At 37.5% G+C, this 24,034-nt stretch overlaps 1 protein-coding gene across 1 annotated transcript in view; it reads left to right on the top strand.

Annotated features, from left to right (window-relative positions):
- PPP3CA (protein phosphatase 3 catalytic subunit alpha) overlaps positions 1-23,819 on the top strand; it is a 198,460-nt gene extending 174,641 nt beyond the window's left edge. The window contains exons 9-13 of the mRNA XM_035540680.1: positions 195-320; positions 2,915-2,989; positions 11,820-11,904; positions 16,059-16,156; positions 22,067-23,819. Of these exons, the coding sequence (XP_035396573.1) occupies positions 195-320; positions 2,915-2,989; positions 11,820-11,904; positions 16,059-16,156; positions 22,067-22,260 (578 nt within the window). The 3' untranslated portion in view covers positions 22,261-23,819. The remainder of the gene's footprint in view (positions 1-194; positions 321-2,914; positions 2,990-11,819; positions 11,905-16,058; positions 16,157-22,066) is intronic.
- Positions 23,820-24,034: the final 215 nt, after the last annotated feature.

The raw sequence follows: 24,034 nt of genomic DNA on the forward strand, positions 1-24,034 counted from the left end.
TTTCAGCTTGGAAATGACTTGTGTCTTCTTTGAGGCTGTATCCTATCATAACTAGTGGTCAAGTGCTGCTGCTGGGTCAAGTGGTTGAAAGCCGGTGTTGCAGCCAGAAGGCTGTGAACACTACCAGCGCTACTGGTCTGGTAGCGAGTCGTACATGTTGCTGACATCTCTTTTGTTTCTTTTCCCCATTTTAGCTGCAGTATTGAAATACGAAAACAACGTTATGAATATCAGGCAGTTCAACTGCTCCCCGCATCCGTATTGGCTTCCAAATTTCATGGATGTGTTTACCTGGTCCTTGCCATTTGTGGGTGAGAAAGGTATGTAAATTTGCTGTGTTCATAGAAGCTGCAGAATGGTTTGCAAGTCACTGTGCATGTGGCCTAGTTTATTTGAACTGACAAGAATAATTTGAAGATAGATCATTTGCTTTTGAGGACAAATTGGAAGAAACAAGCCATAGGGACAAGCAATTACCAATGGTTAATCACACTTGTCATGTTTTTGATTTCCACTTTTTCCAGGCTATGATATTGTTTCTGCAGTGGAAATAGATTTTTATGTCATTGCAGGCCAGAGGTGAATTCACTGAATAAAATTCTTACTGCTTGTTACTTTATAAGCTTTTGGGAATTCCCATGGATGTTGTTCACTGCTTGAAGGACAGCACATCAGACTTCACTACATCATGGTTACAGCCTTAGCTCGCTGACCTGTCTCAATAAGATGATGATGGGTTGCTTTTTCATCAGTAAATACAGAGCTGGTGATGCTAAGACCTGCTCTGGTTTACTGTTCCTTGAGAGCAGAGGGATGTCCAGAAGGAAAATCTTCTTCTCAGCCCTGTCTCCACCCAGAGCGTATGGTGCCTCAGAGGACTCGCCCTAAAACATAGTGGATGTTTTATTGAAACATGATGCTCCTGATCTTGCCTGAAGACAACTTCATGCTATGAATGGCAAGCACATAAAAGGCATGAAAAAAACTTTAGTCTAACATATTAAATGAATACATAGTGCAAACTGCTTAAACTCCAAGTCATTTTATTCAAGGCCTGAGATGAGACTTGCTTTGATCCATCCATTATAGTACGATGCTGCAACAGCAATTACTGCCAGAAAACTATAATAAACTCATAAAAGCTGCTTGGAAAAATAGTTCTCTCTTAATAAGCAACTGTGGAAGTACAGCCGGCTATGGCTCTTACCTGCAGTCATGACCAGCTTTGTTTGCAGCTACTCTTTTGTACTAGGAAAGCTGCTGGTGACATGCCTGAGGCCTCTGTGAACAGAACAGACAGAACAGATAGACAATAAAGCGGGGATTAACGAAGAAGAGACAGCTGTTTCCACTAATGGAGACGTTACATAATCCATGCTGATGCATGTTTCAGACTTGTGAGGCAGATAAAACACTTTCATTTTGTTCGGCCATAAATTCAGTCAGGCCCTGTTCTTAGGACAAGCCTGTTCTCATGACACACTGCAGTTCTGTGAGATGCTCTGTAAGATCATTTCCCATAGGTGGCCTCCTCAGTTGAGGCTGCAGAATGGATAGTCAAGATTCAGTGAGATCCCAAGGCCATGAACACTCCTTTTTGGTCTTGTTTTCTTTTTTTTTCCCCGTCTTCTCAGCAGTCATTCTTGCCAATTGCTTGGAAACTTTGAAGCCCCAAGAAGGGAAAGAGGAAGTAAAATTAGTGTTTTCCCTTTTTCTGCAAAACAAAACTCACTGGGTGTAAGAGTCGATGTTCTACACAGCTTTTTATTTATTTCTTTTATAGATTTTTTTTTATTCCTCAAAGGCCAACCAAGGTAGGAAGCAGTTAGTAACACTGGTCAATGTTAGTGTGGAAAGTCTTTCCACTAATACTGTCAAAGGAAAATGTTAAATCTTTCACTAATTTAGGAAAAATCTGGCTTTGCCCTGCCCTTCAAATGTTTCAAACGTCATAGTTGTCACAGAAGAGAATTTTAACAAACACTTGATTTAAAAAATTAAATTTTCAGCCTGTGTAGCTAGTGCAAGTCTAGACATTCCGGGTAACAGTTTTAATGGTGCTTACTACATGTAGATGTAGTGGAGTTTTTATCAATTTGCTAATGATTTTACATTTTACCTCATAACTTTGGCTTTTGATCTCTGAATTCCATTTATTTGATTGTGATTTTTTTTCCCTGCTGTTCTCACTCTGTGTGCTCTCTGGTTCACATCTCACTCTTGCCATTTCCAAATGGGCTGGGATTAGGGGTAGCCTGATGCTGACCTTTGCATGCCCGAGTTGCAAAGTAAGCAAGCTGAACATATTCTGAATTTACCAATCATGACATTTGCATTGGTGCTATTTGTCATAGATTTCTAGGGATGCTGTCCCTTTATGGATATCTCAAAAGGTTTGATATTTTTTGAACAAAAACTACAGTGTCTAAAACCTCTGTAGAAATGAAAGCTTCTGGACATCCTTCTTGCTGTAACTTTTTGATTTGGATTGATATTCCATTTGCTATGCAGGGAATTCAAATCCTACTGCAATGTAGCAGCAAGAGAAGAGCAGTCAATTCTAACTTGACTGAAAATCAAAAATTGACAGAGGGGGAGAAAACAAAAGTTAGGTACTTGGTTGGCAGTTGCAAAAAGAGAGATTGTAAACACTTTTTTAGAAAAAAAAATCATTTGTTGCAGTGATTGGTATATTTGCAACAATTTTTATGTAAAATTATACGGACTGTCCTTTTAAAAACTACACCAGACAGTTCATGCTTATATTACTACATGCATAAAATAAGGTCCATGTTTAAAAAGCGAGTGCCATTTGTGTACTGAATTTTCATTAACGCTACTACAGCTAGAGTTTGCTCTCTGACTGACCAGGGAAGCCTGACATCAACATCTTGCATTTTGTTTTCTATTTCAGTGACAGAGATGCTGGTAAATGTGCTGAACATCTGCTCAGATGATGAATTGGGGACAGAGGAAGATGGTTTTGATGGTAAGAGCCTCCTGCCCTTGATTGAGATTGTTCGCCTTGAAACTACTTTAAAAGGTTTATTTACTAACCCTGGGATAATTTTCTGGGTCCCGTTTAAGTTCTGTGCTGCTGAGAGCAACTGTTGTGCTGGACTCCAATGGATTTGCTTACTGCATGTGTTGGAAAGAATTAATGGAAATTTTGCCCTGTTCTAACCCTAGCCAAAAGTACAAATCTTTCCTTGGTCTCACTCCTTTGGTTTTGATTTTAAAAAATAAAATAGAATAAAAATTTGCCCTCCATGAAATCTTGGTTGTGATGTCATGAGGGGATACGGTGTTGATTTTATGCATAATATGCCAGCAATTCCTATAGAAAGTATAATTATATCAATGAAATTATCTTTTTATGATAAAATCAGCTTCTTGCAGAGCTCATTCCAAAATGTAGATGCTGTACCTTTGGAAGAATTGTACTTGAAATATTTTGTTCGTCACATCTTTTAATGCACTTGTGTATTTAAAAGGCTTTAAGAATCCATTTAATCAATAAAAATCAACCTGTACAGATGCAGAGAATGTTCTGACCTGACATTTCTGCTACGAAGAAAGGAACGTTCACTTCTGTTATCACTTGGGCTGGAATTTATATGATGATAAGTTGCCATGTTCCTGTTGGTTTGATGGTAAAGGACACTTTATATCTTGCAATTTGGAATTTCTTGGAAGTAAATTTATTTCATTAGCCATTACTTACTCTTGCACAGCTTAACAGAAAATTGCAGCTCTCCAGAATATTCCTTTTCAATTGAGCAAAACTGGAAAAAAAAAACAACCATGCATCGCTGCTGTTCTTACTATGGATGCTTTCAATATTTAAAAAATAAAAATAAAAATCTAGAGAACAGGAATTTATTTAGGTTTTAATATGGAAAAATAGGACTACCAAGCAACCACTAGAAATATTTTCATGATGTCTGTAGGTAGAATGATAGAATGGGGAGAATGAAAAGCTATCAAGTAAGACAAATATTTAATGAAATTATAATTAATAATTAAAAGTTCCCTCTCAGAGCCTTTATTCTTAATCTTTAGAAGAGGAAGTTAAATCATGGATTTTGACATGTTTCCTTTATGATGGGAAGGAAGGATACGGATTATAGCACTTTGCATTTACTCTGAAAAGCCAATTGGATTCCCCTGTTCTGTAGCCGCCACAGTGTGGACGTGAACAATTATCTTGCAGGACTTGGGACAAAGACTGGATTTACTGAAACCAGTAATCAGTGCAAAGAAGAAAACACCTGTTTGAATATTGTGCCTGAATTTTTTCTCATGAAATTTAAATAAGTAGCTACTGTGTAATTAAAGCAGTGTGTGAAACAGCACAGAGGCATACAATGAGTAAAAACTGTGTCAAATTAAATACAGTAGCAGGAATACCATGTGCTTAAAATACTTGGCTCAAGAAAGCACTTAAGCATGGGCTGAAATTTCACTGAATTCGTTGCCAAAGCAAAGGTTTTATGGGAAGGATTTTTAAATCAGTTCAGCATTGGCCTAACATTTTCTCTTAAAGTTGTGCTATAAACTTCCATTGACACTAAACAGAGCATAGGTAGGCCAGTGGCTGTAGACCTTTTCTGAAATTTTACTGCCTCATCGTTCCTATGCCTAGGTTACAGCTCAGCAGCAGGTTTTCAAACCCACGGCCACAAACGAAGAGGCATTAGGGGTCTTTCAGGACAGATGCTCTTGTGGCGGATAATTCTGCAGTGACAGTGAGAGGAGCTCTCCCCAGCTGCAGGAGGGCTCTGTGTTTCCTGTGTATTTTCCTCGCTGTGTGCTGTGAGGAGTGTGAACCAGCTGTCTCCCAGTGAGTTTTGCCATGGCACGCTTCCAGGCGTGGAGTTTGCAGCATTACAGGTGTCTAAGCAGGAACGCAGGCTGAAATCCCCTTGGCTTGCATGTGTGTATACTCCATAATTATATCCAGCAGTGTTAAAATTTCTAGATGAGGAATAATTAAACCGTTCCTGGTACTGTAAAGCTAATACCGTTGTCTAAATCTACTTCAAGATTTTTTGGTATGAATGCTTTCTCTGTGTAAAACATAATTTTAAGAAAGTTATTAGCAGTGTCCTCCTCTTTAGGATGTGCAGCTAAAACCACAGTTGATGTACATTCATGTCTGTTTCCCCAGATAATCCCCTTACAGCTCTAAAGCGGAATCTGTGGCAGCGGTGCTGCAGCTTGTAGAGCGTGTACTCTTGTTCCTCCAGCCCACTGGGAGCACTGGGCCTGTGGGGACTGTACACATGGGAGAGACTGAAGGATTCAGGCATAAAAGTAAATTTGAGAGTTGATTTAAATTTAAATAGAGGCTGATATCTGTAATGACTTCCCAGTGCATTCTGATTTATTTTCTGTACAACAAAGGAAAATTATCTTTCTCTCAGAGGTAGTTATTTCCTCTTTTTTTTTCCTCATTTTTATTTTTTTATTTATTTATACTTAGAGCATTGCCTTTTAGGGGGAGAAAGTACGAGGTGTTTTATTTGTGTTCTTGGTGAAGCAAACTGGAATGATTATCGGTTTAAAACTTCCTGTAAGGGCGGTGTGTTGACTGTCTTGTAGTGGTTCAACATTTCCACTATTCTTTCACAATTTCTGTCCACCTTCCTTGGAGGACTGCAGCAGCACAGTCCTGCTCACCACTGACATTTTTCTTTAGCAGTATTTCCCATAGAAGGAAATGCCTGATACCTGCAACAGCAGATGCATTTTGTTTGATGGAATGATTCTTTAAAATCAATGAGTATTTTTGCAACATCTGTAGCTTTCAGGGCTCGCTGCTGATTTCCTTTCTCTCCTTGCAGTTTGAACATGCCCTGACCTGGGTTCCCACATGTAGTAAGAATGATCCATCGCTATGGTTTGCACTGATCATTCATTTGTTATCTTCTCTTACACTTCCTTGCCCTCTGTCTTCCCCTCTCACTCACTTTCCCTTTCAAAACAAAGCCCCATCAGTACTGCCTGACCTCACTGCATGGTGTTTGTGAGCCTTTTTTTTTTTTTATATATATCTTTTTGTTCCAAGTCATGCATGTTGCATCTAGCCTTGAGCAGGATGCCCAACAGCATGTATTCCTTTCTTTTTCCCCGTGTTTTTTTTTTGTTTTTGTTTTTGTTTTTTTTGCTTAAGGAGATATATCGTGGGGATATGATCAGTTTGTTAGAGGTGGTTTCTGTGTATGTTTAGCAGAAGAGAACCTAAATAGTGATTGCAGTGCCCTTTAGACCATATCTCCCTGGTGGCCTGCATTGGCCTTTTGGTTTCACTTGCTTTAAAAATGAGAGGTTATGGTACGTTAAATTTTCTCATCTCTGATAGCTTCCTCTTGCTGTACCTTCTCTTTCCTGTTCACTACGGTGGTTGCAACGTAATCGGATCCAGTAAAAAATGTCTTAGGTGAACATTAGCTAGTGGTTTGTGCATCAAACGTATTGCTTAGCAACAGGAGCTACAAATACTTGTATCCAGCCAGCATGTAGTCAGAATCCTGGTTTATTTTAATTAGTAACATTTCTGGCCTCATGCATTTGATTGAAAAACGAAGCTGCTAATTAAAAGTGTGCAATAATGTAATAGACAACTTGACACAAATGCTCTCCTTGCTTTGTATGCATCGCTATCATGATTTGGCATAAAGGCACTTCTAAATTACCTGCGTTAATTTCTGTATTGCCTTCAACATCGTAGCTCACAGCCTTCTTGCGGAAAAAGCTGCTGGCATAACACTAGGTGCAGCATTTATTCCTCGGTTGGAACACAGCTTCCGCAGCAAAGTGCTGTAGTCTGAGACTAAACTGAATTACCATGTCAAACGTGTGCTGTTGATCGTAACCTGGCTCCAATATGAACAGCAGCACGTGAGATTTTCCACAGGTCTTCAGTGCAATAAACTACACCCAGGAAAGCTCTGCAGCAACTAACACGGAGACTGATCAAGTAAAAGTCAAGCCTTTGTCTTTAGGTCATGGTCACTTACCAATGCCTTGATCAGAGCGTTCATGATGCTAGCTAGGCAGACAGGACAGACTTAGCTTTTGAATAAGTTAATTTTTAGCTAGGAAAGACAAGGAGGTTATTTTTCACTGTATTACTCTTGTTCTTCCTGCAAAGCAGCAACGTTGGGCAGCAATGCATACCTCCCCTCTGTGAATTAGTAGCAGAGAGGCATTTTAATGGCATTTTTATTCTAGTTGTTTTAGGTCTAGTTGTTCCATACCCAAAATCTTTTTCACAAGAGCCAATACAGCACATCGGTTTGCTCCGTATTTGAACCAGCCTAGTAGTATGCACTAGACAACCCATGTCCCCAAAACACTTCTTATGGTGGAATTGTGCCACGGCTCTGAGGGTTGCTCTCATCTTGCTCTCAAAAATAGCTGATTTTAAAATGCAGTACCTTGTAGCCACTTGGATTTGCTAACTGTAAGCTGCTGGATGATTCTGACAAATGCATGGGTACCCTAGGTAACACTGATTTTGGTAGAGGCAGCATACGTCTGTGATAGTAAGCAATTCTGTCGGATATCAGATGTAAATAAACTGGAAGAATCAGCTTGATCACTCTAAGAAAAAGAGGCGTCATCAGGCAGGCACACCCCCAAATGGGGTGTGGGATGAGGGATGGAGATCTTTTAATATCTGCTGTTTTTGAGAAGTGATTGAGCCTTATCAAAGCAGCTGCAATAATGTAGAAGAAAATATGCATTCAAGAGATCATAGCACCAAGGCTAAGCTTACCTGCTGATCTGCCTGCATGTTAGTTTCCTACAAATCTACTAACAAGTCTTTAACCTGAAAACGGTTGTTTATTTTTTTTCTTTTTTCCCCATAGTTCTCAATCTGTTTCTTTCCTTTTGGATGTTCCCTGCCTAACTTGTTTCTTTTCTGTTTTTCAGACTTTACTTAAACATTGCGTTTCCATTGATGTTGTCAAATGTTCTTTATTATTTTTTGTTTTCATTCTGCAAACATCACTGATCTTTTTCTTTCCCCCCCTTTGGAATTCATAAGAAGATCCCATTTATGCACAGAAGAAAGGTATTAAATTGGAAGGCTTAAGTTTAATTAATTTGCTTTCATATCATTTTCCTAATGCTTAATTAGATCATACATAATATATTAGGATATCATTGAGAGATTTATTTTTTGTTGTTTTTTAATCAGTATTATCTATCTATTCAATCCTACCTCTCAGAATATTTTCAGAGTTTACCGTCTTTCTTCATTGTTCTACTTCTTAATCTGAAGGTCTAAATTACATTTTACCTAAGTCCTACATATCCAGCTTGCAAAATACTTGCTTAGATGCTACAAATCTGAGCTCCAATAGAACTTGTTAAATTTCTGAAGTAAGGTTCAAAGCTTTTATTCTACATCCCCCCCCATATTTGTCCAATTTTAACCGTGGTTGTGTTCATAACACTTTTTTGCTTTGTTTATTTTAGTTCTCTTCATGCAAATAGGGTTTAAGGTATTGAAAGAATAGTTTGTTTTTAAAAGTATATATGGGGATATTCGACAATGTTTGCCGACATGAAAATTAACCATTTTACCCATAGTCAGTTCTCAAGTTATGACCTATTTACTTTCATATACATGTATGTTTAAGTGTAGCTGAAGTAATTCATAAAGATTTTCCATAATGGTGAATTTCAGAATATGAAAATAGAGTAGACGCACTTGAAACATGAGTCTAAGTTTTATGTATATATAATTAGGGAATCCAGATATTATCAGGTTAGCAGCATTGAGTCAAAAGTAGCAGGGCAATGTCACGTGGCAATAGTAGGTGCATTATTTAGCACATAAAGTTTTCTTAAAAAATAAGGATAAATAAAAATCATTACCAATAATTGAGCGGTGAACATTAAAAAAAAAAAATAACACATCTATTATAAATTAGGGAATTCAATAGAGACAGAAATTTTTTAGTGTATCTTTTAGTAGAGTATATGTATTGATGAGAAATAAAATAGTCGTTCTGAGCCTGCTCTGTTTTATGATTGAGGGTGGTTTTATTTCTTATTTTTCATTTGTGGGTAGAGCATTGTATTTTACTTCAGTAATAAATTATATTCCTGGTTTCCAGTTCTCAACTCCTCTAGAAATTAAACACTGGTTGGAAAAAGGTCAAAAGTACTTATAAGATCAACTAGAACAGCTTGTAATAAAGGAGTAGTGAGACCTGAAAGAAAGTACAAGTTGTGTTTTAATGCTTTCGTGGGGGGAAAAAAAAGGATGAAAACCTTGTCTTACATACCTTGTGGTTTCAGTGGCCTCGTGAGATTCTAGGAACTGAGGTAGGAATGTATCCCCTCTATTTCCTGATGAACCTGTTGCTGTTTAAATTAAATTTTTCATTAAGCTCTTACTAATAGGTTTAGATATAATTCAGTTACAGATGAATTACAGCCCTTTCTCCCACTCTTTATCATCTAGAATGATGCATTTATGCCCCAAACTAGCCTTCTATTTGAAAGACATCGTTCTAAGCATAGTTTCTTTCATTTTGAACTTCAAGAAATGGACATTCAGGCAGGAATGGAAATTCAGGCAGGTTAGAACAACAGTTAGAAATGTCTGGAAATAACACATTTAATAGCTGCCCCAAGAGATGGAAAGGCAAAAGTAGCATGCATGATTATAAGACAGTTAGTTTGTGCTCCTTGACACATGGATGAAGATATACCAGTGTGTAAGCATAGAGTTACCAGCATTTCAGCATGCAGATTGTGGTAGCTGCGGGTGCATGCAAGGTAGTTCATGTGTCCCCATTTGTATGCAGGCTGGCTGGGGACGTGCAAGTGTACAAAGAGCTCTGCAAAATTCTTTGTGCATCTATCAAGCTCCCATTTTATAAAATATCCCTTGTTCTGTTAAGGGGTTGAACTTGCTCTCCACCATGATATTAAGAGTTGCAGTGTGATTCATCCCAAGATATTGTGTTGTTACCTGTGATATTTGTTTTTCAGGTTATTTAGCCTTCTTTTGAACAGCTCTAGAGTTTGAGTTATTTTCAGTTTTGAAAGTTTTGCAAAGGATTGTTATTTGTTTTGAAATCCAAGCACAGGAAAAAAAAAATACATCCTTTTCACCTCTTCTAAAATGTCAGAGTATCAGCCAGACCACCTAGTCAGCTGGTAAATAGCATTAAGCAATCCTTGTGTTTCCAGGAGTTGTCTCAAGCTGTTATGAGTGTAATTGTAATTGAGAGATTTGCAGTAGGGGAAGTAACAGCGCTTGATAGTGGAACCATGGGGCTGCCATCAGCAGAGAAGTGTGGAGAAAACCACAACGATGAGAATTATCTTACAGTTGGCCCTGAGAAGTACCCAACAAATCTCCTGCATTGCACTATCAAACCTCTCCTGCACTCTGCCAAATGGCTGGAGCCAGTGTTTCCTTCCAACCCCTTCTGTCTGAGGTCACTTCATGTTTTAAATATAGTGAAAGAAGGCCTACATGGCAAGGCCCCTTGTTTTCTGCTGCTTTTCACCTACTCCATCCATCACTGGCATTCAGCAGCACCTTGCTCCTCTGCGGCACATCTCTGCTGCTGCTCTGGCTCCCTGATTTTTGGCTCTTTCTGCTATTTTAGCTTCTACAATGGATTCTGCTTAATAAAATGGAGGGCTTTCCTAAGAACTGAAGATAGGAATTGTCATTTTGCCATTGAATTCTGGCGCAGCAAAGAAGGAAGCAGTATCTTGGTGTGGTATTTTTCTAGTTGCGCTCTTGAACCTCTGAGGTAGGAGCTGTCAGCATCCATATGAGCTGAGGTCACCTTTTGTTAATAATGCTTTGGGGAGAACTTTTGGATGTATGTGGTTATGATTTTGATAATTAAGTGAAGCTGTTTACTTAGTATACTGTGGCATTTTCTTGTAGAGTGTTTTACTTTTCCTTGTTAAAAGAAATGGCTAGTTCTGATAACTTAGTTCTACAATTATAGGTTTTCCCCATTAAGGTGGTTTTCTTTTTTAATACATATATAATATTCTTGGTAGTAATTACACGTGCAAAATCAGCTGAACTACAGTCACTGTTACAGTGTATGATGTTTTTAAGGCAATGTATTTTGTGAGTTCATAAATTTGAGAGTAATTATAAGTTTGAGCAGGCTATAGCATGATGAGAAGAAAGTTTTTATCTAAAGAAATCTGTCAATTACTACCAGCCAACACTATCCTTACGTTATCATGCTGGTTTTCAGGGCTCTGTCTTTTAGGTTTCATAACCTTTTAAAAGCTTTTCAGCTAGGGATGTGAAAGATGTATTAGGATCCTCTTGGCCTTAAATGTACCCCAATCCCTTTTGTAGAAAATTAAGTGAAACATGATTATTTTTCACTTAAAATAGCAAGTTTAAGAAATAGTTTTTTAAATCCCAGTTTTTTTTTAACTTCATGGTTTGAACACTGTTCATGTTGAATATCTTTTGACATTTTGACAATTTTCGAAGTAACGTGTTTTCAAAAGAGTTTGATCTCTGAAAATGTTTTTTAAATGGAAAATTAGAATATATTGATGAAAAACATGCTGGTTTAATGTGTAGCAGAAGAAGGATTGCAACTGTAAAGATGCTAATAACTAGATTGTTCAGAAGTGATTAGTCTTGAGTTGTAAGTAATAAAAAAATATTTTTGGCTCTGAGAGCAGATATGGCTTAGTTTGGCAAACTGAAGTATAAAAATGATGTTTCTTTTACTTAGAGTTCAGAACAGTGATGTATTATTTACAAGTCTCTGTAACTATTTTTAATGTATTTTCCATAGGAGCAACAGCTGCTGCTCGAAAGGAGGTTATAAGGAACAAGATAAGAGCAATAGGAAAAATGGCTAGAGTTTTCTCAGTGCTAAGGTAAGGTTTTTTTGTTGTTGTTCTTTTATTTTCTGTTAAAGGACAGCTTTTAATGATTACTTAGAGCTCTACTGTTCATCAAACAGCAAACTTAATATTTTAATCTACCACCCAACTGAGCTTTGCTGGAACCTTTTAAAGACTGTTTTATTTAGACAGTGCTGTTGTTTATTATGGCTCTAAAAAATCTTCCTCAGTGTTTTTGCTGAACTTGAAACCAACAGACAGACAAAAGACATCAGCAAAGAAAATTGCAATTACCCTTTTCTGAAGTCCTTTTCTGTCCAGGTGTGCAAGTTAACTCTTTTAGCTTCTAACTGTGAGGCAAGAGTTAAATGAAGAGAGAGAGCATCTTCCACATAACATCTCATTAAAAAGGAAGCCAACTGAACCACTGTCACCTATAGTTATTGCTACAGCCACGAGTAAAGATGATTAAATATGAAAGCATTAGGGTCATTTAACTAAAAATCCGGGAAATCAGCGCAAACAACAGCAACTCATTACCTTCAGCTGCACTCCCCCAAACACATGAACATGAGTAACTAATTGCTAGCCAATGTTTAGAACTTTCCATTTGATGTCTCTGAGTAGAATAGAAAACATGCTGTACTGTGCTGAGGTCTAAATATAGAAAATACAGTTCTTCCTCCCTTTCAGCAGAGGGAATTTTTCCAGGAAATTGTATGTTGCTCTGCTGTAGTCAGTTTATGGCTTCTACAGTTGGTATAAAATTGAGGTTTGGGTTTTTGGGGTGTTTAATTTTTTTAATGTATTGGTATGATAGTTATGATTGATATAAGAGAAGGGAATAAAAATAGTTACTTCAAGAATACGTTCTTGATTTCAGATGAAACTTAGAAATTTTCTTGTTTTGAGACTCTCCTGGAGCATGCACCTTGGGCAGGTTTTCACTGGGGCTTCTCATGGACACAGCAGTTCACCTGTGCATTACGGAGTGCAGCAGCACAGCTTTAAATTGCATACTGAGACGGAGAACCTTATACCTGGGGTTCCAAAACTGTTATATGTGAACTATCAGTTCAGTGGTACCCATAAAAAATAAAAATAAATAATTTTTTAAAAGTTGGCATAATGCCTTTTCCCTAAACAAGATGGGGGAGCAATCAAATGTTTCCACCTGTTCCTCTGTATTAAATCTGGCAGAGAGCCTGGAGCTGACATTGTAACCACCTTCATAAAACAGCACAATTATTTTTCTCTGGTGATAGTTGAGCAAACAAAGTTTGGGAAACCTGGCTTTCCCCATGCCCTTGAACTGTAGCTTTTGGATCCCCACTGTATTTTGCTCTGGATTGCATTTTGAAATATAGGATGAATTTAACAGAAACCTGGCCTTTAATATGCAGAAACAGAAGGGTCTGGAATTTGATGGTCAGCTGATGTTTTTGGTTTTTTTGATAATTTGCCAATGATTCTCATCACCTATATGTCAAAGACTTTCAGAAGGAACCGTGGGGCAGGAATCATTTCATGCATGGAGTAAGAATACAGTGTAATTCTTGTTTGTGCCCTGTTTTAAGTGACATGCACGAGCCTCATAGCTCAGGGTACTAGCACCATTTGAAGCTTGGAGCTCTCTTAAATTATTTCATGAAAATCAGTGTAATGTTTTGAGGTACTAATGGAAATCAGGCTTTATCTTTTCCTGAAAATCAGCCTAATTTATCTCAGTGTTTCATGAGACTTTTTTTTTTTTCTTACCACTACTACATGCATCCCAACATCTCCAGAAGGCCAGAATGGACTGTATCTGGTAGAGAAGCCAGTGGTTCGCTCACTGAAGCTGCTGAGTCTTGGATAGATTTTTTTTTTGATACTGATGGGCCTTAAAACTTTGCAGGATGGAGTGAAGACAAAGAGTATATTTGTTCTCCCTTAACTTTAACCAGCAAATATAGCACACCCTCACTGTGGTCGGGTATAATAGGCAGATAAACAGGTACATCAAATGGACAATTTTGCTGACCAGTCTTCCAGGTAAATGAGTGCCACTTCATTCCAGCCACCATTGGGTGTACCTATTCTCTTGCCTGGTAAAGGTTGATTCTCCTCAAATTGATGCTAGACTTCTACACAGATAAAATTACGTGAGGTTAATCCTCCAAGTACTATTCCTACGGAATAGCCTGGATTATTTTTTCAGTCTTGCCAGCACAGTCCACATTTAACACCCGAGTGTTTGATAACGGTGTATAACCCTACAAAGACTGAGGTGACACTGTCATCTAAAACAACATATTTCAGAAATCTTTGAGGTTCCTGATTGTCATTGCTGTTCTGTGAAACCTGTTTCACTAATTCTTGAAAAGCTTTTCCAAATAATCTTCACCTGATCTGACCGCATTCAAAGGACTCTCTTCTCTGAGCCAGAACGGCCACCTCCCTTGAGATATGTTTTAAATGTAACCTGAATATAAAGCTCATATCTGAGATCATTTCAGCCACTTCCATCTGAAAATTAGGTATCAAAAAAGCACTATATTCAGTTTCAAAGGTTGTAGATGAGCGTTTCAAGGAAAAGCCATAAGAAAGCCATCAGACTTAAGCTCAGTGGAAGACCTTGTGATTCTCTGTCATTGCCTCTCTGTAACTTTGTATTTTCCAGTCTAGCTTTTCTATGGATGTATCTAGACAGGGGGGAAGCAAATAAAATACTTAATCAGTTCATTTTTATTTAAAAAAATTAAATAAAGGAGGTGAAATACAAAATTAAGAACACTGAAGGCTAGCTAAAAGTCTTTAAAGTTTGTTGAGATCAAATCAGAGATTCGTTGGGGACATGTATTTTAAAGATAATAAAAAATACAATGGATAAACATTTCCTTTGAAGGTGAAGCTAAAAGTGATACTGCAGTTTAATTCAAAAAAGAGAAGAAATTGATTGAATTGAAAATGCAGATTAGACATTTTCTTGTAGAGGCAAATAATCAAGAGCAAGCAAATCTTTTAATGTGTCACACTCTGTAGTGGCGTTACAATACCCTGTTAGTTAGGCAATATTGGGCTATTGCTTTAGTTCTAATTGCCTGGGCAGCTTGAAAACAGTCACAGTCTAATTTTGACTTTTACACTAGGAAGAGTATGTGTACAAGAAGAAACATTTTCAAACTAAAAATGGAACTTGAAGAGTATATGTCATAGATAAACAAGAGTAGTTTGAAATACATGATTAATTCAGGACATGTAGAGGTCTAAAGAAAATTGTATGTGCTAGAATTGTTGAGAGACAATTTTGATAGACAAAACCACATTATCCTCGAGTGAATGCGGAACTAAATTCTGCCTTTGTGTTTGCTTCCTCCAGTTTAATGTCATTATATATTTCAAAGTAAAACACTTCAAAATATTCTTCTCTTAAAGAATTGGGGTCAATTTTGCTGCTGAGAAAGTATGTCATCAGCATTACAGTGCTTGCAGAAGGCTGTATGTAACTTTGTCTGGATAGAGCTGTTGTATTCCTCCTGGCATATATTGAAAACTATATGTATTTGGGGACCTGTAAAACATATTTATATTTCCTAAAATATTTTCCTTAAATCCTGTATCATTTTCAGCATACAAAACTATAAGAGCACTAGCAAGGTTGAAAGTGCTCATTAATTTTAATGAGTTTCTAGCTCTTTTTTTTTTTTTTTTTTAAGTGGCTGATGATCAATAATAAATAATGCATCTTAGTGCTAGCATAGACAAAAACAAAACAACAACTTATTGTGTGATCCAAGAATCAACTACTAAGACAGATTTAAATATATTGTTGGCAATAACTGCTCCTTTGGTCTTCCTCCTTTCAAGTTTGTGGTTTCAGCACTGTATTCCAATGTGTGTATTTGCATACGCTGTTTGATAGATGCAGGTTATACTGTTGCTATAGGGGGAGTCTGTGTATTGTGTGGTGCCAAGGTGAAGTACTTACATATATAAAGGAGAAATCCCAAATGTTGTGAGGGGAAACTGCATCAATGCTGGAACTGCACCAACAGAAGATTCTCTATTTCCTGGTAAGGAGATAGGAGATAAATTATTGCAGGACAGGCGTAGCATGAGGTGTAGCTAGAACGCTTTCTGTATTTTTTGGGTGGAAAAAAATCAACACAAAAAACAATGATTTTGCTATATTTTTTCTTCTGCAGAGAAGAGAGTGAAAGTGTGCTGACGCTGAAAGGTCTGACTCCAACAGGAATGCTGCCCAGTGGTGTGCTCTCTGGAGGAAAACAAACACTGCAAAGCGGTAAGCATGTTTGCCTCTGTGTGTCATTATGTGTAAAAGTAACAATTGATTTTTAACTGGAGAACCCAAGGAAAATAACCACACTCTTCTCAGAAATAAATAAATAAAGGACAGAATAAAACAGATGGCTTGCTGTACTGGAGCATTTGGAGCAGTTCACGTAAGGCCATTTCTTAAGACTTATTACGTACCACTGATTTTCAAAGAAGGAGAGAAAAAAAGTCCCTGAGAATCAACTGTTCAGAATGGTAGATCAGCATCACATGTGAAGTGCACTCTTTCCACAGTTCATAGTAGTCTTTTATTTTTCTCAAGAGCAGCTTTTGATACACTGAGTACAGAAGATTCAGCTTAGATAATGACACTCAAACTCTTATTTTATCTGATTTGTTCTTCCTCACAGAGAATCACCAATGAAAATAGTTCTAGAAGTAGATTTTATCTTCTAGCAATTCTAGGTGACAGCATGAGAACAATTTCACATTCTGATTTAAACCAAAGTGAAGGGAGGCTCTTACAAACACTGTGTTTGCCTTGCGCACAAACACAATACAGATTGTCAGTTCAGTTTTATACCAAGTGCTTTTTGTTACAGGAAATCTGTAAATCTGCCTTTGATGAAATATTCCTTGTGGGATGAGGAGCTGCAAAGTATTTAATTTACTACTATAAGCTCTCCTTTTTTCTGTGTGTATTACTGTACTGTATATACCAGGCACGCAAGAATGTCTCTCACTTACTGAGGTTCTATTGGCAGTAGATGTTAGAAATAGAAATGTTTTATAATCTTAACACAGTCTCAGCCTCTGATTTTCTTATTTCCTTCCTGGAGCATTCTTTTCTCTGTATTTTTTCCCCTTTACTGTCTCTTTTCTTACCTAGAAGATTCAGGTATTCTGTGGTAAACTTTTGTTTCCCCTTTTTTCCTTCCCTTTTTTCTTTTTTGACAACTTGTGTGTTACAGACATAGTAACGTTCTGCTTTGAAAATGCTGCAATATGATTCCACAGGGTCGCGCTTGTTATCTAGGCTTTTCACTGTATAGTTGCTTTATGTTTGTCAGAAAATTTTGTCCAGGAAAACTGCTATTGTTGCCCTAGCAAAATATTAGGAATTGAAATGAATTGGAGAAAATTGCCTACACTTCTTGTTTACCATGACTGAAAGTAATATCTCCTCATACTGCAGTATTCTAGCATAGTAAAACATTACTATACACAAGCTCCTGCATTGGTTAACACGTAGTACCTCATTCACTAAATCCGAAATTTACATAGTTTCTGTTAAGCACACATTGTTACGTGTTTTAACAGAAAGTATGAGTAGTATGTTCTGTGGAAGTAATGCATCTTAGCTGTCTTTTTTTTTTTTCCCTAATATGTCAGTGCTGGTTTGGATCTGGTTATTCATTTTAGTTTCTCATCGTAGTTGTCATGTTTCCTTTTCTTTTATGCTTGTATTGGTTTAGTTCCTTGATTTTTGCCATCTCTCTTGCTCTGTAGCTTGAGAGGCATAAGATTACCTTGATGCATGTGGATTAGCTTCTCTAATTTCCCCATGCAGCAAGATAACGGTATGTATCTTTTAATATTGATCTCAATCCATTGGAGGGCAAAAAAGCTCCTCTGTGGAGAAAAATAAGATAAAAGAAGAGAAATTCCTAAAAAAAAAAAAAAAAAAAAAAAAAAAAAAAAAAAAAACCTGCTTCTTGAGCTATTCTCTACACCAGCAAAGTTCTTGAAAATCAAAATTTCTTTAAATATTTAACAATAGCAGTGCTGTATTAGATCACATTTGCTGATTTGCTTCAGCTTCTAAATCTCTGACTACTGTAGAAACAAATTGAAACCAGAACTGATGGTTAGAATTCAAATGAAGGCTATGTTTTTTAAGAACAATGAAGTTTTCAAAACAGTGGTAACATACGGTGTATTCATAACACTGCAGCAATCTCCTGATTACAAAATTTTCTCTCTCTGACCAGGCTTCGCAATTCTGGGGGCCCAAGGGTTTTCAATATGGTATCTATGTCCATCAATTGAAAACATTAAAAGAATTTTATTTTCAAAGATTAGGTTGCCATAAAGGATGCTTACCGATGGAGCAGACTGAGTGAGATTGCAAGCAAAGAAAAAAGCTCTCTGAGCAAACTCTTTCCCATGTTGTGGGGAGGTTTCTTTTAGTCAGGAGAGAGAAAAAACTTTCTTAGAAGTTGCAGATGTGGTTCTTTTGCCCTGTACCAGCAGTGAATACTTTTCAAGCTGACTTTGTAAGTGGTATGAATTTTGTGTGATGGCTTTTTGCCATTTTTTGTTCTCTTTTGACAGAGCAAATCAAACCACTCTTATTTAAAACTGTGAGAATTATACAATAAACATTGCAGGTCAGATATACGATATGGAAGACATTTTCATTTTGTAAGTTTTTTTTTTTGAGTCAAAAGAAAACTATTCAAATATGTCTTTATGAACTTTGTGAATCTTTCTGCTTCAAAACAAACTGTAGCTTAATTCAATCTGCAATTTATTGTTTTTGTGTAGCATTCCTGTGTGTGTCTGTTTTGCCAAAATCCAGCACTTACAGTAACATTAGTGTGTTAGCTCCTTTGCTATTCACTGATTTGTTCTTAGAGTTAAAATCCTCTGCTCATTTTTCTCATTCGTTTTGCTACCCCTTTCTTCTCTTCAGCAACTGTTGAGGCTATTGAGGCTGATGAAGGTAAATTGGCCAGTCCCCTTTCTGTTGGTGCTACAACAGATAAGGGCTCTGCTGGGTGTATTCATTTTGCTGTAGCTTGTACAGATTGTGTGGGTGTTGGGCTAACAATTGTGGCTCGGTATTAACCAAAATGTAATTGCTTTAAAGGGGAAAATGTATTTTTTTGTTGTTGTTGTTGTCTGTTTTTTCTTTCTGAAAGTTACAATCATGTTGGAATTCTTCCTGTATGTTGAACCAAGCACTGAGTAATGCCACAGTAGGAGATCAGGGGACTTGGATCTCAAGGGACATAACTCGGCAGCAGCTCATAAATACTCTGTGACACATAGCTCCAAAGCTGTACGCTAAAGGCTGGCTCTGCCTCTAATCATTCTCAGCAATCTCTGGTCAAGGAAAACACACAAATTTTTTAATATTTTTTGTTGTTTTTTCTTTTTTCAGTTTGTTTTTTCTTTTACTTTTAGGTCACTATTGAAAAATTTTTATTGGTCTTTTGTTAAAGTTCAGCATGTTTGTTTCTCTTTAAGTAAAACAACATGACACATTTGTCTGTAAGACGTCTGTTTCCTCTGGTAGTGGCAGTTTACACACTGGATATTTACATTAGAGCAACCATTAACACTAGCACCATTTTAGCTACAAACATAAAGAGAGTGGCTGCCTCAGAAGGTTTCTGAGTGTTTAGTATCAAAAGCTATGGTGCTTTATTGACAGACCTCTAATTTAACCCCTAAGCAATTTTTAACTACACAGCTAAGACCTAAGTAATTACATATTGCAATACAGATGTACAATATTCATTCAGCATTATAAAGTTTTGGAAGAAGAATTTTCATAATTCCCCTTTAAAACAAAATTCTTCAGTTGTATTTTGTTCTTGCCCCTCTCAAATTTTCTGCGGGTATTTTTTTAGTTAATTTAAAAAAAAAATAAAATCTGATGATTGCTGTCTGTTGGTGAGATGTGCCCTTTTGGCCAGTTGAATTTGTTTTTGATTTTTGTAAAGCAGTGAATAAGATTCTAGAACAAATAAGTAAGAGAAAATACAACTGCTTTCTAAATAGCAGTGAGTAAGCTGCTATTTATGTTGGAATTATCTATTCCTATCGGCAATCTCTAATCTGCAGTGTGCATTCTCGTTGACAGTTTGGCTGTTTTCTGTGATTTTCTGTGACTATGTGTTGTGTTTAGTATACTCTCAATGTAAACTGCTAATACTCGTTGTCTGACCAGCAACTACAGCAGAGCACCTTCTTCAGTATTACAGATGATAATGTGTCTGCTTGAAATACAATTGGTTGAACATGATCCTGTTCCAGGAATACGCACTCTTCAAGTTAATTCTTGATTTGCCATCCTCGCTAGTTAGGCACGTAACCATAGTCATAACGACTAGTCTACACAGACGAAGCTAACGATGGAGAAAATGTTTCGTCCTTTTCTAATTGTCCCTCTACAGTTTGATTCAGGGCATGATGACACCAGGTGCTCCATACCTGTAATTCCAACTGGGCTGTGCTACTTGCAAGCTCCAGAACACAGCAACTGTTTCAGCTTCAACATGGCCATCCATTAAACTGTTGCTTTAAGGGATTGGCCTGGGTGCTTGTTAGACATCTTCATTTTTGTGATAGACGATAAAGAAAAAGTACTTGAAAAAACTTACCATAGGGCCTGTTCTGTTTTCACTGCTCCATCCCTGCTCACTTGACTAATCACCATTATGTTGTTGTTGTTGTTTTTCTAAGTTAAAGTATGATACATGTTAAAACCATGCACTTCAAAGTTCCAATATAACGTTTGTGAAACTGGTTACGGAACTAAATCCTGAGGCAAACAGGATCTATCCATTTTTCAGAGGAATGGTTGGCAAAAATATCAGCATGAAAATGCTTTTCTCACTCCCCACAAAATGCAAGGAGTGGTAGATTGGTACCAGGGATGTTTGGAGGTCTGGGGGTTTTGGTTTTGTTTGCTGTTTTTTTGGTTAGCAGAAGTACAAGCTTGTACAGAATTGGGACTCCATATTGGAAGGAGATGAGGGGTACTTTAGGGAAGAGAGGGGAGAAGGTAAAAGGTGGGAAAGAATATTGAATTTGATCTTTGAAACTCCCCTACCACTTTTCTACCCAGGGAGTTTGCAGTTTCCTGGTACTAACACACCATTTCTGCTATATGGCATGTTAAGATAGAGGCATAACAAAAGTGCAACCGGTGTTCTGGAAGTACAGCACACGGATTTGGTGTAGATAAGAGAAAAGCACACAGAAGGCTATTACAAATTTGCTATGGAGCTGTGAGCTGCTGTTTGCCTACAGTGCTTTTTTCTCTTTTGCTTTAAATCTAAATATCTTAAACTCATCAATCAAAGAAAAAAAAATAAAAATAAATAAATCACACTCCGTGAATACATTCCTGAGCCTGCGGCTGCCTTCTGAGGTCAATGCGGCCTCATCGGTGCTGCTGCCGTTCAAAAGTCCTCAAATTCAGTTGGAACTTTGGTCCTTTGTGAATTTATTCTCAAAGTTCAGTTGTACCAATATGACAAAATAATGATAGCCCTCATCTGCGTTGCACGGCATTACTGCTGTTTGACTCAAACTGCTTTTTAGAGTCCAGGGAGGTTGGGGAGTGACTGACCGGCAAGTGGCTCGCCTGCACTGAGACCCTAGGACAAGCTGTTATAGGGTCAGCCCAAATGCCCTGTAGCTTTAACGTGAAGACTGGCCACATCACATCATCACTGTTTGTAACTGGCCAGTGCTTCCAGATTTTGTGTGGGCTTTGAAAATCAAAGGGGAGTTTTCCCTGAGTAAGGATGTTATGGAGAGGCCTAACGTTGTTCAGGCTGTAGGCCGTGACAACCAAAGCCACCTCACCGGGTCACTGCTTGCCCTAAGCATTGTTCCGACTTACAGACCGGAGCATCACAGCAGCCTCTTAGTACTTTAAGCTGAGCCTCAGAGGACAGCAAAGTAGTGGAAGTTGGTCTTGTTTGAAAAACATAGTTGGGTTGGGTTGCAAGAGACGGTGGTGGCTTGCCCCCAGCTCTTTCTGCATACGGTAAGGAGTCCGTGGTGTTGTCAGATCTTCTCATTGCCTTCTTCGCAAAGAAGGACATTGCTGAGTTGGGGGAAAAACTGCCAAGAGTTCTACGTTGCTAATTGTACTTTTTAATAATCCTTTATTTAGCTATCAAAGGATTTTCACCCCAGCATAAGATCACTAGCTTCGAAGAGGCCAAAGGCTTAGATCGAATTAATGAGCGAATGCCTCCGCGCAGAGATGTGCCATCTGATGCCAACCTTAACTCCATCAACAAGGCAATCTCCACAGAGACTAATGGCACTGACAGCAACGGCAGTAATAGCAGCAATATTCAGTGACCACTTCCTGGGCGGGGGGTTGAGCTGCAGGGCGCGATGGGGTTGCTGCACATCAGCAGTTGGATGTTCTTGCCTCTGATAATAGCTTACTTGCTCTGGGGGCCAGGTGTTGGATTCAGTTTACAAAATCATCTACGAAGAGATCGTAAACTTTAATTTGGTGGGAGGGGGGTGGGGGATAGACACCTCCTTTGGATATGCCTTTAAAATGCTTGTAGAAAAATGAAAGCTAATGCTGGTATATATTGCAAAGTTAGGGGAATGAACATGTTTTCCTACTGCATTGGGAACTTCTAGATATGTTACTGAAAGGCCTTTTGTTATGTTACTGGACATGAAAACTTTGTTTAATTTCTTACTAACTATTGTACGTTTACAGTTGCAGCACTAAACATGGACAACATCAAAACATTTTTAACAAAATGTACAAACTAAATAAGGACTATTTATTGATAATGTTTTGCTACTCTTGTCAGACAATGGCTATGAAATAAATTAGGCAGTCTTAAAAAATATAGAAAAAAAGAAAAAAAAAGAATGTTGGAAATTTGTTTAAAATGCCAAAAAAAGAGAGAGAGAAAGAGAGAGAGAGTGAGAGAGAGACAGTTTAATTTTGTACAGATTATGCTTACCTCAGGTTTCTTTAGTGTGCTTCAATGCCCTTCTTTAAATATAACACTTATCTTACTAATTTGGCAGCGATTATCCTTTTCTTTGTTTTAAAAAAAAAAAACTGGAATAATGATAACAATTATCTTTTTTTGCTGTTTATATTTAGGGGGGGTTTGGTTTGGGGGGTTTTCTTTTTTTTTTTTTTTTGGTAAATCAAGTCTTGGTTGTGGCTTGCTGAATTTAAATATTTATGAGTGGTGCATTTTTAAGTATAGTGAACAAGACACCATATTAAGTGCAGTGAAAAGCATCTATATTCTGTAAAAATCTGCCTATGCATGTTTTTTAAGAAAAAAATGGCTGTATAGGCCTGTATGGGACTGTAATGCGCTTAGTGGTCTGACTTATACTGGAAATGTATGTATACTGGCGTACTTTATATTCTCTAAAAAAATGCTTAATGCCTTTGAAATTTTGTAATCGAAAAAAAAGCTTTGAAAAATCTAAGGGGAGAGTATTCTTAAAGTTTTTAACATAAGCTTGTCAGTGCACATATAGATGGGTAGCATGTTTAGCAAACCTTGTGAAATTTAAATAAGTTTGTAGTTACATGTGAAATTCTAAATGCATGATAACTGTTAATGTCATAATGGTTTGGTCATTTTGTTATGTTCTGTCATGTGCCACAAAATGTGTAATTTTTTCACTTTTTTCCCTTTGTATATCAGTTACGGGTTTCGACTGGTTCATTCTAAAAAAGAAAAAGAAACAAAACAACAGTCCATTGATATTTTTTAACAATTGTATAAGTGCCCAAGTAATTCACTACAGCCTACAGCCTTGCCTTTGTAATTTGACTTCGAAATGTTGGCAATCAAAAGCATGCACTTGTAACAATGAAAGAAGCATTTTATATTACTACTCAATAAAAATGTGCATGAACGTAAGTGCTCTTCCCTTTCTTGCTGACTAAATCACAGAAGTGTGCGCACACGTACGTGCGTTTGTTGCTCTCTTTTGCTTTTGAACAAGTGGAGACCATCTGTGTAAAGGAAGAAGGACACGTTTCACAGTTCAAGGTCAGTTCTTTACTAAGAAAAATGCATTTATTACCTAGCTGTACTAAGCTACTGAACGCTGCTTCTGCAAATTCCCTGTATGT

The sequence above is a fragment of the Cygnus atratus genome, chromosome 4, assembly GCF_013377495.2.
Source record: "Cygnus atratus isolate AKBS03 ecotype Queensland, Australia chromosome 4, CAtr_DNAZoo_HiC_assembly, whole genome shotgun sequence".
Lineage (NCBI taxonomy): Eukaryota > Metazoa > Chordata > Aves > Anseriformes > Anatidae > Cygnus > Cygnus atratus.